This window comes from Cavia porcellus, unplaced genomic scaffold (genome assembly GCF_034190915.1).
Source record: "Cavia porcellus strain 051 isolate PalLab524CR breed Dunkin Hartley unplaced genomic scaffold, mCavPor4.1 scaffold_29, whole genome shotgun sequence".
Lineage (NCBI taxonomy): Eukaryota > Metazoa > Chordata > Mammalia > Rodentia > Caviidae > Cavia > Cavia porcellus.
The window spans coordinates 46,079,337-46,094,144 of NW_026947512.1; the positions used below are offsets into that span (position 1 = coordinate 46,079,337).

At 35.1% G+C, this 14,808-nt stretch overlaps 1 protein-coding gene across 1 annotated transcript in view; it reads left to right on the top strand.

Annotated features, from left to right (window-relative positions):
* LOC100379225 (ADAM 5 protein precursor) overlaps positions 1-14,808 on the top strand; it is a 108,392-nt gene that overhangs the window by 58,614 nt on the left and 34,970 nt on the right. Inside the window, 4 exon segments of the mRNA NM_001173099.1 lie at positions 3,139-3,234; positions 5,544-5,742; positions 11,200-11,290; positions 12,120-12,342. Coding sequence (NP_001166570.1) covers positions 3,139-3,234; positions 5,544-5,742; positions 11,200-11,290; positions 12,120-12,342 — 609 coding nt within the window.

Consider the following 14,808-nt stretch of genomic DNA (forward strand, 5'->3'; position numbering starts at 1 on the left):
ACATCTGTATTCCTACAAAGTCTTTGAGTCAGCTATGATTTGATAAATGTAGTTTCATCCCCATTTGTTCTTCCCTAAATTTATTATTTTTGTATTTGCTTTATTAGCCACTTTTATACTGTTTTATATTTAGTACATTGAATCTCTTCAAAATCTGCATTAATGAGTCAACCAAGATGTAAATGAAACCCTGATTTGTAGCATCTTCCAAATGCCTATTTGTGAATACTCCACGGTAGCTGATTTTAAGTGACAAATCTAACATTACTGAATTCAGAACTGGAAATATGTAAGTAGTGACAAAACATTATGTAGTACTGCCACCAAAAGTAAATAGTAAGTAATCCTATAGCAGGGCTGTAAGTAAAATATAGGAATATAGAAAGTGGTAATAGGTTGATGGAATACAAGAATCTTTTTTGTGTGTGACTCTCAAACTGAGATGAGTTAAATTATAAAGGAGAAAGTATATTCTAAGGGGAGAAAGAGAAGCGCTCATTAATCAAGAGAGACATGACAGGAAAGCTAGAAACAAAGAAAGCATAAAGGCAACAGAGAAAAAAGTGTGATGCTGACTACAGGACAGACTCTGGCTCCCAGGGGGAGGAAGAGAACAATGCCGAGTTCTGCTTGGAGAAAGCTGGCAGCCTAGTGATAAACCACGGGCCAGCAGCCCTAGCTACCAAACAGTCATTGCAAAGTGTATAGGCTGCGGTTACAAGGAGAGCAATCACATACAGGGCATGATACAGTGTTATTTTGTTATAGGCACCCAAAGAGTTAAATACAAGAAATGCAGGAAATCTGTCCACACAGTTAGACACAAGGAATCCAGCTGAAGACCTGGAGCCCATGATGACGACTCCCTATTTCATGGATCTGTGTTGAGAAGGCCTAATGGTGAACAGTGGAAGCCAGAAAGTCTGCCAGCGGGATGAAGGATTTTTGCACATCAGGCTGAGGGTTCTGCCTTGGAACCAGGAAGCAACTTGGAACCTGAAAAGTACCACTGCCATCCTCGGTGACAATGAGGTTCTGAGCTCCTCTGACAATGAGAACAGCCGGGTTCATATGAGGAAGCCAGCGAGACAAGCTTCTCCAGGAGAACCAACAACAACACAGAGAACCAGCAACACTGAAGTCTTCCTCTCCTTTTTTATCTTGGAAACAATCGTCAGGTGGGCTGTCCTGAGCAGCAGCACACTGATTTAGTTCAGCTGGTATTACAAGTGGACCACCAGTTATCAATCCACCATACAAACTGAAAGCCTGTGTGTTTTTTCTTGAAAATGACTTTACCCACGTTGGCAGCCTTGCTTTGCAAAAGAAATCTACTGCACATTGCCACATGTCCGAATAGCCTAACCAGGAACTGCCTTCAGAGGGGCCCACTGTTTGAGACAGAGGGGCTGTGGGAAGCAGATTTTACAGCACATCTTCACTCCAGGGTCCCAGGGACACTCTGCTGCCATGACCCGATGGGAGAGAGCCGTAGTGGAGACAAGAAAAATTAGTTGAAGACGTGTCTGAGACATTCCAACAGCCCTGGCAGTGGAAGCTCCTCAGCCTTCCCTGACAAGGTGTAAGGACCATCCCAGAGATTTCCTGATAGGGCCTTGTCTCAAAGTGCCAGAATCAGGCTCAGAAGGTGACTGGTCCTGTTACTGCCTCCCTCCGGCACAGAACTCAGTCGGTTTGCTGTTCCCAGTTTTCTGTGAGCCTGGGGCTATGCCTCAGCTTGGACATTTGCCACTTCTTTGGGTAGTGGCATGAGCAGGGCACTTCATCAGGTCACATGTGGGAGGGCTGTCTGGGAAGAACAGTGACTCCAAGTGCACAGAAGAGAAAGCCAGAGCTCTCAAGTGAACACAGCCCTAAGACAGACAAAACGTCAGTGACCTGGCATGGTCCTGCTACACCCCTTTTCTTTTAAAATCTTGCTTCCTTTTTCATTTTTCTTTTTTCCTAGTCTATCTGTGCTATTATATTATTATTATTATTATTCTGAACCTTTACTGATTTTTAGCCTTTTTTTCTACATTGTTACCTCTACATTGTTTCTCTACATTGTCATTGATAGAATAGTTGTAACATTTATTGTTATTACTGCATTTTCTATTTGCTTTTTCTGTGTGTTGATGTCATTACTATGGTCTGATTTCTCTTTTCTGAGCAGTACTGGGGATTGAGCCTTCGAAAGAGGGCTTCTTCCCTAAGAACACACTCCTATACAAGTGGAAGAGATAGCCATCCCAATGGCTGTACAAATCTCAAAAGAGAAACAGGAAACATTAAAAGACAAAGCAATATAACTCTTCCAATAATCTGTAACTTGTTAGTGACTGAATATAACAAAAAAAGTAGATTAAATACAGGACAAAGAACTTTAGAAACTTGATTTTGTGGAGGATCCTTGACTTTAAAGAGGATACAGATAAGTTATTGAATTATTAAGGAGCATGATGCGTAGTATGAAAGATTCAAACAGAAATTCTGAAATTTGTGACCAGTGCACACCTGGAATATATATATGGAATATATATATATATATATATATATATATATATATAAAATGTGACTAAATAATTTGATTATTAATTTCATCTAGCTTTAGTTCATTTAGATTTAAATAGATACACATGGCTAGTGGTTATCTATTGGTGCAGTTTTAGAATCTCTAGTTTTTCATCTCTTCTAACAATGTGAAGTGGGGGCATTGAGAAAATTTGCAATTGTAGTAAACATTTACCATCTTACGAACAATTGGTGAAGTGTTTTAAAGTTGAAAGTTGTATGTAAATAGAATAGTTGATAGTTATTAAATAAAATGTAAATATAAATAATATAAAATATAAAAATGTTTAAAGAAAATATAGTTAATAAAGCATCTAATTTCCTCTTGGTTCTTATTCAGTGTAGCATCATTGTCCATATTACATAGAATGTGGAAAACATGTTTCTTTTCCAAGTTACAGAATGAGATGTTGACTTTTGTAAGTCAAATACTGTAGACTATAAAATAAGAAGTTATTGAAACTGGGAGTGCTGTGACTAGACTTTGTAAAGTCGTGCACTGTGCTCTTTTTTGATGACACTCAAACCAAGTGTGATTAGCTAACATTTAGCTTTTCCTTATAGAATTGTACACATAAAAAGTGCTGTGATCCCATGCAATGCAGGATGAAAAAGGGTGCAAAATGTGGCTCTGGACCATGTTGTACAGTGGATTGCCAGGTAAGAGACAATCTGTATTTGATAGCAGTGTAGCAGTTTCTTGAAGTGTGTCAAGAAAATGGAAAACATATTCGTACCCTATTCATCCTTTCCACTACATTGTAATCATGCAGAACTGACCAGTTCCATACTTTATTCAGTAACCCTTTATTTGTTAAGTTCATATATCCATGATGTCTGAAACTTCTTTCTCATCTTAATTTACATATATATATAGGAATTAAAAATATTCCTGTGTACTCTATGAAATTTCTGTGTGGTCAACATATCCCTACAGCATTTTTTGTAGTCGTTTTCCTATAAGTATCACTTATATGGGGTAAGGAAGTCAGGCGAGCTTTATTTTGTTGGCTAAATTCACCTTAATCTCTTCTGGCAAAGTCCTTTTCTCCTCTACAATTCATTCAGTTATGTGTTGAAATTATTCATTCCTTCCTCCTCAATAGAGACCATCTTAAAGCAATTCTAACTAGTTACCTATACTCATTATAATTTGCTGGATCCTGAAAAAAATTCTGAGCAAGATAAACAGCAAACATCCATAGATTGGAGGAATAACACAGTTTTTAAATTAAGTTTTTCTGAAATACAGAAGAAATTTCAGAAAAATGCTTTCTTCTTTGAATTATTACAAAGAGGAAATGGAACAAAATGAAATTGAAGGTGAATGAGCCACTGCTTACAAGTACATTTTTAATTTAAATAGAAGATCACTACAACTTAGCAAATATCAGAATTTCAGTGGCTGAAACAGGTGTGATAAAATATAACCAAGAAAATCCACTTTGAAAAATTTTTAGTGATTTGTATACATTCTTGAATGATTTCCCTGATTAAAACAATCCTACTATGATCGCATTCAGTTCTGTTTTTCTGTGTTAGGCATTTTCCTGTAATTGGGGGGAAATGCCCAATACTGGCATCTTAAAGAAGTCAAGGTTTATTTTGGCTCATAGTTTCAGTGAGTTCAATACATTACCTGCTGGGAAACTAGGGAGCCCAAACCATGAGTTGTAGCACAGATACAATAGTGTCTACTGTGTAGTCCCTCACTGGTCCAGTTATGGAAAGGGACAGAATCTTGACCATTAATTAGATAAATCATACAGACTGAGAGTCTGTTCAAGAATTTTTTAAAAACCCAGTAAATTATGAGGAAAAATTTCAGAAACAGAACTAGTAATTTTAAAGTTTAGGGCTAACAGGAATTCATTATAGAAGTAAGGAAAGAAATACTTCCAATTTGAGCCTAAGAAGAGAAACAGAATTAAATTGATTTAACCTCTATCATCATGAAATATAACCTGAAAAAATTCTAAATGCAAGCATTAGAATTATACTGCCCTACAATTATAATTATACTGCCCTATAATTATAATTAGAATTATACTGCCCTACAAGTATAAAACAACACACACAGAAAATTCTCTGGTTATTAAGGGAAGAGGTACTAAATAGTAAAGCTTGGCTCTGAGAGCATTTGAGGAACTGAGGATTCATAAGTATTTTTGTAAAGTTAGAGTAAAAGTTTGACTTTGGACAAATTTGTGAAAGGAAACAAATACCAAACAAATGATACTATCTTACAGTATTTTTACTTATTTTCATGAGAAACAATTTTAGTCACTGGTTTTTAGTTCAGTGTTGGTGCCATCATCTTGGATGCAAAGGCAAATTATTGTTTCCTCATCCATCAATTAGAAAATTTGTGTTAACATTTGCTAAAGGTGGCATATACTTATCAAGAACTCAATAAAAAGTATAAAGAAACTCAATTTGGGAATTTGAACATGGTTATACGATCTGGGTCTCTAGGATCTTTAGAAACTAAACAAAATTTAACTTACTTTGTACTAGATAATGATGGTAGCCATGAGGAGCTGGGCCTTGTGTTGATGAAAAGAACATTTGCAATATACTATATTTCTTGGCAAACTCAAGTGTGCAGAAAAAGAAGTTATTAGCTAAAGAGAAAACCCTGAAGATACCAGATATCTAACTGTAGATATTATTTTTAAGTTGTTTACCATGCAGTATACTAAGTAAATAGTTTTATTTTCCTTATTTTATCCCAGTATGCTCATCTTTGAGTTCCTAATTACCCTCATAAATATTACCCTTTATTTCATGTTTAAAAAACTCCATCACCTAAATTTCTATGTGATGCTTCAGTAAGTGATCAAAACACTTCACTTTCTTATTGTTCTTATCAACTTAGAAAAAAACTAATGGGAATTTAAAGATAAATAAAAAGAAAATTGAAATAATATTAATATATAATTGTTTTTTATGTCCCCTTTCCCTCCTAGTTTCAGAAAGCCAATGTACTTTGTAGGAAATCAGTTGATAAAGATTGTGATTTCGATGAATACTGCAATGGACGAAGTGGGGACTGTGTACATGATACTTATGCACAAAATGGACACTTCTGTGACTCAGGTGGAGCCTTCTGTTTTAATGGACGTTGTCGGACTCATGACAGACAGTGTCAAGCATTAATAGGAGGCGGTAATGACTAATTTTCTTTTTAGTTCCTAAAATTTTATTATTCCAGTCTACTATTCTGTTTTGTAATTTTAGAATTTTTATTGGTATGTGTTCTCAGTACATAATAGTTGTATTGATCATAGAGAGTGAGTACATGTACATAAAACTCATCTTGATCTTTTTTACTTCTTCCCAATTCCTTAAGACAAAAATGTAAACATAATTTGTTTTCGACTAAAGTCTTGCCTAGTGTAGAATAGGGTTAAAGTAAATTGTAATTTTTTATTTTGAAAAATAAAATTCCTGAGTTTATATGGAATTCTTATGTGCAAAATAAAGAAATCTGAAATGAAAATCCAGCTTCCTATAGTATTAAGTAGAGGTATAGTTTAGACTTAAACATTGTTTTAGAAGACACAATAGTGCTAGTTATGGATTATGTGAATCTCCAAGGTGTTGCTTATGGCAAAGGGTTCTAACTTACCAGAAACCCAATCCAACTTGATAGCTTCCTCAAATGTGTGGATTATTTTCTTTGTGAAAATATATAGTATCTACAATTAAACGGTAACTCCAGTACAACATACCAGAAATTATGGGATGCAGTGAAAGCAGTCCTCTGTAGCTCAAGAACAAAACAAAACAAAACAAAACAAAACAAAAACCCAACCTAATATTGAACCTCAAACTTCTAGAAAAAGAAGAACAAATCAAATCCAAAGTTTGTACAAGGGAAGAAATTATAAAGAGAAGAAATTAATACAATTGAGACTAAGAAAACAATACAAAGAATCAATGAATTGAAGAATTGTAGCATGTTTGTAGAGTAGGGTTTGGTATAATTGTGAAGAAGGCATTTTCTCTGTAAGATGAAATCCACATAAAACTTACAGGTAATGAGCAATAGAGGTATTGCTCCACAGATCTAATACAGATTATTGTGTTTCATCAAATTGTTGATTTCTGGCACAAACATGAGGTTTTAATATGCTTATATTAACAGACATATCTTACGCATCAAGTCATAGTGTAATATTCTATACAGGTGGTGAATGACCTTGATTTTAAATCATATTTTTAAAATTACTTTGGAAAAGGAAATGAGATATTGGCTTTTTCAGTCTTTGTTTTTCCTTATGATATCTGCAGCCAAATATAGAAAATGGCAAATACACTCCTGAAATATCCTTGATTCTTAAGAGAGTGGACATTCTTTGATCTAGTCCTTATGGTGTGGGCCAGTTGTCATCAAGAGTGACGTAATTTGGTGTTCCTAGCTTGATAAATTTATGAATTGCTTTAAAAATGTTCAGATGAATATTTAAAATATTTTAAGATGAATTTAAATATTATGCACCATAAAATATACCAATGAAAAAAATTAAAGACTTGTTTAGCCAAAATATTGGAGTGTCCCAGATTTATAGAGTCTCATTCCAATTTGTTCTTTCATATAGTGTTGTGTATCTGGGACTTTATACAAAAAGAGAAGGCAGGGCTCCTTTCAGTTAATTTCCTCTATACCATCCATTGAGAATTTTTCTAAATCTGAGAAACTGTAGATTAATTGTTACAGGTCTATCTATTTCCCTGGATGGTAGGTAATAAAATGATAAAATTCACAATTCTAGAACAAATTCTTTTGTATCTCTTTTGCCTTTGACATATTTGTGTATTTTATAGCTCAGCTCTACACCATGGCTTTAAATTAAATTTTCTTTGGTTATTATGTATAGTAACAATATTAGATAAATACTAAATCATGGAATTGATATTTTTGGGGAGTATCCTTGAGCGAGTTATTTCCTTAGAAATTTGGAGAAGAGAGGTTTAGAAGAAGATCTACATCGGAATGTGACCAAGTTAATGAATATTAATGACACAAAAAAGATTAATTTCAGAGTGGATTATTTTGTTTGATTTTGCCCAGAAATTATTGAGTACTACAGTTTTGGGGAGATGGTTTTGCCTTTAAAATTTAGGATAGAAATATGAAAGACCGAATTTGAATATTCAATAGTCTTCTTTTTTTGTTTTCTCAAGATCTGTTTAGATATTTTAATTGCTTCTGGCCTTCCCACAGTTTCCAATGATGACAATTTCCCTTTTAAATCACCTTTGCAAAAGTGCCCTGGGTACTGAAGTAATCAGGATTAAAATGAGAATCTGTAGCAAATATTCTCTCAGGTACTCTGTTTTAGAAGTGCAGAGAAAAACTTTATTACAGTACAGAAAAGGTCTGTAATTAAAGCCTTTGATTGTTTCTCTCAACATCTTGCAGTTAGCATCCCAGAAATAACAGGATTAGACTAAGAAAATATAATAGGGGAGATTCCTAAATTAAAGTGCTTTTGATTTTAAAGAGATAAGAAAAGCATTTCCTCTTAAGGTGTGCCCTACTGAATGAGCACCAGTCTAGTGGGACTGTTTTACATATTTTTCCTCAAGGTTGGTCAAGACTATGATTTATTTATAGCATCTATATTACTCCCTGAGATATTTGAAGGTCCTTTTAAAACATTCAAAATAGAGACAAACATCATGAACAACAGACCGCTCAATTATATAACTTGATTAATGAAAGAAAAATAGCATGTGCCCTCCTCTTCCTTTTCTTTGGTTCAGCATTTCAGATTATCATTTGAGATGCCAAGCTCATGGGTCCTGAGCAGAGAAGGTTAAGGGAATATACTTTTTTGTCTTCGAGTAGGAAGTATTAGTACAACTGACAAGAACTCCTAAGGCATTTTCAGGAGAAGATATCCAGGCAATCATAATTCATTCTAATTTGGAAAACAAAGATGAATTCTAAATTCATTTAGAATTTTTGCTCAGACAAGGAAAAACGCCAGAATGAAAAGGAGCTTCTCATTAAAGAATGCCAGGCTGAGTTATATTTCAGTCTTAATAAGAGGAAAAATATGCATTTCTGTATTAACTTATGAAAGCATCCTACCATATTTTGACTCATGTGGAAAACATTTCAGGAAAGTTATACAGTAACAAAAAACACATGACTATATGGAGTTTGCATGTTTAATGGAAAGCCTGTGACTTTGCTTACAAGAGACAGTATTTTTGGAAGTATAGTCAGTCACTGAATGTAAAACTTTTGTATAAAATATTTCAGATGAGAGAATAGAGTCTTATTGCTTTGCTGCCTTTACTAAGAAACTGGGGCCAAAAAGAAATCACACAACTTGCCCTACTTCACACTGCCTAGTGGAGGGATGGATCTGAACACTTGTTCCTGACCCCAGCTGGTGGTTCACCAGCTTATGTACCGATGCATCCTCCAGTCTGAAGTGACTATTGGAAGACTAGATAGAATCTCCATAGTACTTACCCCATGTACCATGATTAAAAGTCACAGGACACTGTGTTCAAGAACCATTGATGATATCACACCAGTGCTGTATTTAAAGATTTAGATTTATGAGGTTCAATTGATTCAACTCACCTGAATGAATTATAATAGTAATATATATGTATTTTCCCCCCTCTTCTTGAGCACTGACCTACATAACACTAGTCCCAGGACCCTTAACCCTAGCCCCATTAGCTCTAGCATTGGACTATGAGTCAATCCCAGCATCACACACGCTAGATCCAGCCACCTCTGAAAAAGCCCCACCTATGACTGGATGAAGCTTTGTGGGGACATCTAGACACAGCCATAACATGAACTAAGGAAACTAGTTGTATATTTCCAATACTGGGTACAAAATACATCTTTTGTCTCAGAATCTTTGAAACACATGCCTAGAAGTGGTCCAGGTATGATTGCTCTTTGACAGGCAGCGTCTTTCTAACAGTTTTGTACAGTGAAGTTTCAGGAGGTGCAGTGATGACTGACTGAAACAAATGTAAGAGTCAAAGCTCTGTCTAAAAATGGCCCAAACAATTTCTTTCATGAATTGTGCTTTCATATTTTGTAGACACCTCAGTTAGTAACCCATAAAGTAGAGAGTGGAAGAGGAAATCTGCTGTTCTATATGCCAAAACCTCCCAGGGACCCAACAAAATTAAATGATAGATGTTCTGTCAATATCTTGGTGGCGCACAGAATTCCAATCACAAGAGGGCATCAAGAAAACACAGCAATCTACCTACCTTTCTGATTCTCAAGAAGTTAAACTGCAAAAGGACATCAGAGAGAATGCTGGATTGTTCAGAGTTACATGACATAATAGAGGCACACAGGAATAGTCTTTTTTCTACCTGGCTGAGTAGGCTGCTACGGTTCTAGGTGAAGGCTGCTGAATGCAGACGCGGCCCTTGATCTCGTGGTGTAACCACTGGACAATTGGAAATGGCCATGCCTATTGAGTTGAGTAGCAGAATCATAAAACAAATGACCTATCCCTACATACAATTTCAGTATTTTGTTCATAGTGGATGTTTCTTATACTGATTTTGATCTTTTAGAAACTATTACATGAAAATTTATTTATTCTGATTATTTAGCTTTTGCTCCACCTCACCTCCAAATTCTGGTCACATTATAATTTGGAAGAACTGGAAAGTTTAAATTAGGTTTAACCAAGCCAATGTTTTGATTAGAACAAAGCAAAAAACTCATGATTTTCTGTATGAACTCAAGTATGCTTTTTCAAAAGAGAAAGAAAGAATTGTTTTACTAGCACTAAGGAATGCTGATGAATTCAAGTCTTCTAGTGAAATCTTGTCTCAGAATAAAAAATAAAAAGGGCTGGAAATGTGGCTAGAATGTGCTAGAATATCTCTGGTGTACATTGTATTTTTTAGGAGAGTCAAATGTACAGGTCAGGTTATATGAAATTGTGCAAGAGAATTTCCTACTCAAACATTAGTGGTGGCAATAAAAGATCTCAGTTCTTACTCCAAATGATTAACATGATCAATGCAAATCAAATTTAAAGTACCACGTCCAAAGTGATAGGGTGGTTATTAGAGATTTTTGAATTTTTTTCATAATTTAAAAACTACAAATAGCTAAATATGTACTATGGCTACAGTAGATGGACATTGATCTCTAATTTTGAAATGTAATAGATCTTATTTAGTGCTAAGGAACAGAGATTAAGAGTATGATATGGAATAAGGAGATGTTCTTTGACTTGGTTATCCATATGGCATACTGAATACCATTTCCCTACTAACAAGGGTAAGCTCTATTTTTATATTAAGTAGGTAAGTAAGACAGTAAACAATTTAGAGGAAATAGAGCACTACAGCTGCTTATCTTCCTAAAAGTACAGAACCATCTTATGATATTGCTCTTTACTTACTGTTTTATAGGGAATAAAACCAACCAGGCTTAAAAATCAGGAGTTCTCTTTTTAATCTAAATCTAAATTTATTCCCAGCAAATTTTTACTGCTGGGAAATCATAAACCTGCTTAGAAGTCAGAGTATAATTTTCAGACCATCTCTGTTATTTCTATAATTTGAATTCTGTATCATATCTTGCTTAAATTTTTTGGATGTTCATTTTAGATTCTAGAGGTGCTCCTTTTGCTTGTTATGATGAAGTAAATTCCAGAGGAGATGTTTACGGAAACTGCGGCCGCCACCAATGTTACATTCAGTATGTATTTAAAAATTATAATTTTATTAGGAATTCAGGTTGTAGGTTACTAAAATCCTAGACTATATCCTGTACAGAGTAATGGTATTTTTTGGATTTTCTTTATTATCTGATCTGAGCTGAACAGTATTTCACTACCTATGATAATGCATATGTATTCAGTGCTTATAATGCTAAGGCAACAGTGACCACATAAATAAGCTTCTATCTATGATTGTAATTAGTGAGACAGGTAATTAGTTTGCAATTTACATATGGCAGATACTAATTATAAATATATTTATATACATCAAATTTATTTAGCAATAAATACTTATCCCTTTTTATTTATAAAAAACTAAAGATCAAAAAAGAAAAACTAAAGATCAATGATTGCTCAGATTTCAGAAGAGGGCAGAAAAAAAGAGTCAAAGTCTAATGATTATTGATTTTTCACTGTTAAATTGCTTCATAAAGCAAAAGGCATGTTGTAAGTCATTGCTAAAAAGACTTAGTGAGAGAAAATGATTGAAATCTGGGTTTAAATTAATAAAACATTCTCTTGAATTTGGCTGTCTGGTAAGTTAAATAAGAGTAAGCTACATTTTCACATTAGGTAAAGAACTGTGATGGAAAGAAAACAATTGTTAGCTCAGCGGCATAAGTGCCTGCTTTGCAAATATGAGGTCATGAGTTTGGTTCCTGGCAACAAGAAAGTTAACAATTTAGAAGAAACAGAGACCTAACTGCTTATTTTCTTAACAATGAAGAAAATCTGTTATTTATTAACATGTTATTGGCTATCTGTTGTTTCATTGAATGATAAAATAATTTTTTCTTGTGTTTCTAGACATGCTTTATGTGGAAAATTAGTTTGCACATGGCCACACAAACAATTAGTATCACGTGTAAATTTATCTGTGGTTTATGCACATGTTCGAGACGATATATGTGTAGCTACAACTAAAACAGTAAGGAAGATAATTAGGGACTTATCACTAACTACAGTCCTTCTACCTGAAGACAGAGATGAAACATTTGTAGAAGATGGTACCATCTGTGGGCCTGGCCAGGTAACACACAGATTCTTTTTTTTTTAAGAGAATAAAACAGAATAGAGCTATTCAAAACAAAACAGTGAATGTGATATAGGATTTCAAAACAAGATAATTGGAAATCAACAATGGTTACATTAATATATCTTGTTATCTTTGAAATAGTTGACCATGCCTTCAGATATAATAAAATCAAACAGAATAAAACCCAACAAAATAGAAAAATGAAAATTATACAGGAAAACAAGATAAAAAGAAATTGACAATTGTTCCCACCTTCCCTTTTTAGATGTTTCCTCCCCTTTCACTTTCACCATATCCATTGTCAACTTTGGATCCCATTAACTCCTTCAGTTTTTTACATTAGGGAGACTACACCTATGTGAGTCTGAGCCATTTCACCCACGAGTATGATCTCAAGTTGCCTCCATTTACTATGAGAGTGTCATGATTATCCTTCTTTATAGCTGAGTAGCTTTCCATTGTATAAAAATACCATATCTTTCTTATTCTTTCTGTGGTTGGTAGGCAAGCCACCCCTGCTTTTCTCTGGTTCCCTGTTGCATAGACTGTTGTTTTCTCTCCTTTAATTTTTAGTCTATAAATTTTCTTTTGAGTTACATATTTCTTGTATAACATACATTGGTGGGTCTTTTCTCTTGATTCACTCTGTGCTTCTTTTTGTTGGTGGATTGAGATTATCTGCGTTAAAGGTGATGGCCAACACGCACGAGCTCATCTCTAACTCGCTATTTTCCTGTCACTGACTCCCTCCTTTTCCTCCTCATTCAGTTGCCTCCCCAACTCAGCCATCCCCCTCTGCCACTGTTCCTGGAACTGTGGTCATTTTATCTCTCTCTAACATGCCCTTTGTTATTGTTTGTAGGGTTAGTTTGGTGGACATGAATTCCTTCAGTTGTACCTTGTCATAGAAGTAGCTTATTTCTCCATTAATTTTGAAAGGTAGTTTTTCAGAGTACATCAATCTGTGTTGGAAGTTGTTTTCTTTTAGGACTTGAAATAATTCACTCCAAGCTCTTCTTGACTGGAGGGTTTGTGGTGTGAAGTCTGTCATGATTCCAATGAGTTTTCCTTTATAAGTGATCTGTTTCTTTTTTCTAACAACTGCTCTTGTGCTGTATTTCTGAGATCTTGATTATTATATGTTTGGTTGTAGTTTATTTTGGTTATGGTTAGTCGGAGTTCTGTATGCCTCACTTATCTGTAGGTCACCATGCTCTTGCTGGCCCACTGAGTTTCTCTGGATGGGGGGTGGGGTTGTCAAACTTACACCAGCCCACCGAGGTACTGCAGGTGGTGAAAGGGGATCACTGATGGTCCATCAGCTGCTGTGGCCATTTGGGTGTGGGAGAGGTGTGACCAAGGCTCTCCTGGGCTGCTGAAGTCATTTTGGTGTGGAAAACCAATGATATCCTTGGCTGCTGAGGATTTTTGGGTGTAGGGGAGGGGTGACTGGGGCTCTCCTTGTCCGCTAAGTCATTGGAACATGGGGAAGGGCAGCCCATGATCCTGGCTGCTGAGGTCTTTTGAGTGTGGGAGAGAGGCATCCAAAGGCTTCCCTTGGCTGCTGAGGTCATCCAGGTGCCATTATGTATCAATCATCTTTATCATGATTCACTGCGCTCTGTTTGCCAGTATGTCATTGAAAATTTTTGTATCTATACTTATTAAACAGATTGGTCTGTAGTTCTCTTTTTAGGCTCTTTTCTTCTTTGGGATTCTAGGGACTGCTAGTCTCTAGGAATGACTTTGAGAGTACTGTTTCCCTTTCAATTTCATTAAAGAATTTTATGAGTATTGGTTTTAGATCTTCCTGAAGATCTTGTAGAAACCATTGGTAAAACACTGGGTCTTTGGCTTTCCTTAATTGGCAGGTTTTTTCATCACTACCTCAATTTCATTACCTATTATTGAACTATTGAGGGTCTTCTTGGTCCAGTTTTGATAATTCACATGTATCTAGGATGCTATCCATTTCTTCTGGACTCACTAATTCATTAGAATACTGTAGTTGAAAATCTGAATATAGCAATGTTCATTATGATTTCACCATTTTATTTTTTGATTGCATTCATATATATCTTCTCTTCTTTTGCTAAGGTTGGCTAAGGTTTTACGTATTTTGTTTATTTTTTCAAAGAACCAGGTCTTTTATTCATTGATGATTTGTATTTTTTTAGTCTCATATTCATTAATTTCTACTCTTCACTTTTGAGTTTTTGTAGTAGCTTTGGATTTGGGTTGTTTTTTTTCTAGGACCTTGAAGAACACCATTTGGTTATTTGGGCCTGCTTTTTTTCTGGAGTGGGAATTGAAAGCTGTAAGTTTCACGCTTAAGTCTGTTGTTATTGTATCCAGTATATTCTGGTATACTGTGGTGGCATTATTGTTTGATACTGTGAATGATCTAATGTCTTCCTTGATTTCTTCTGTGACCCATTTTTTATTCAAGTGAACTTTTAA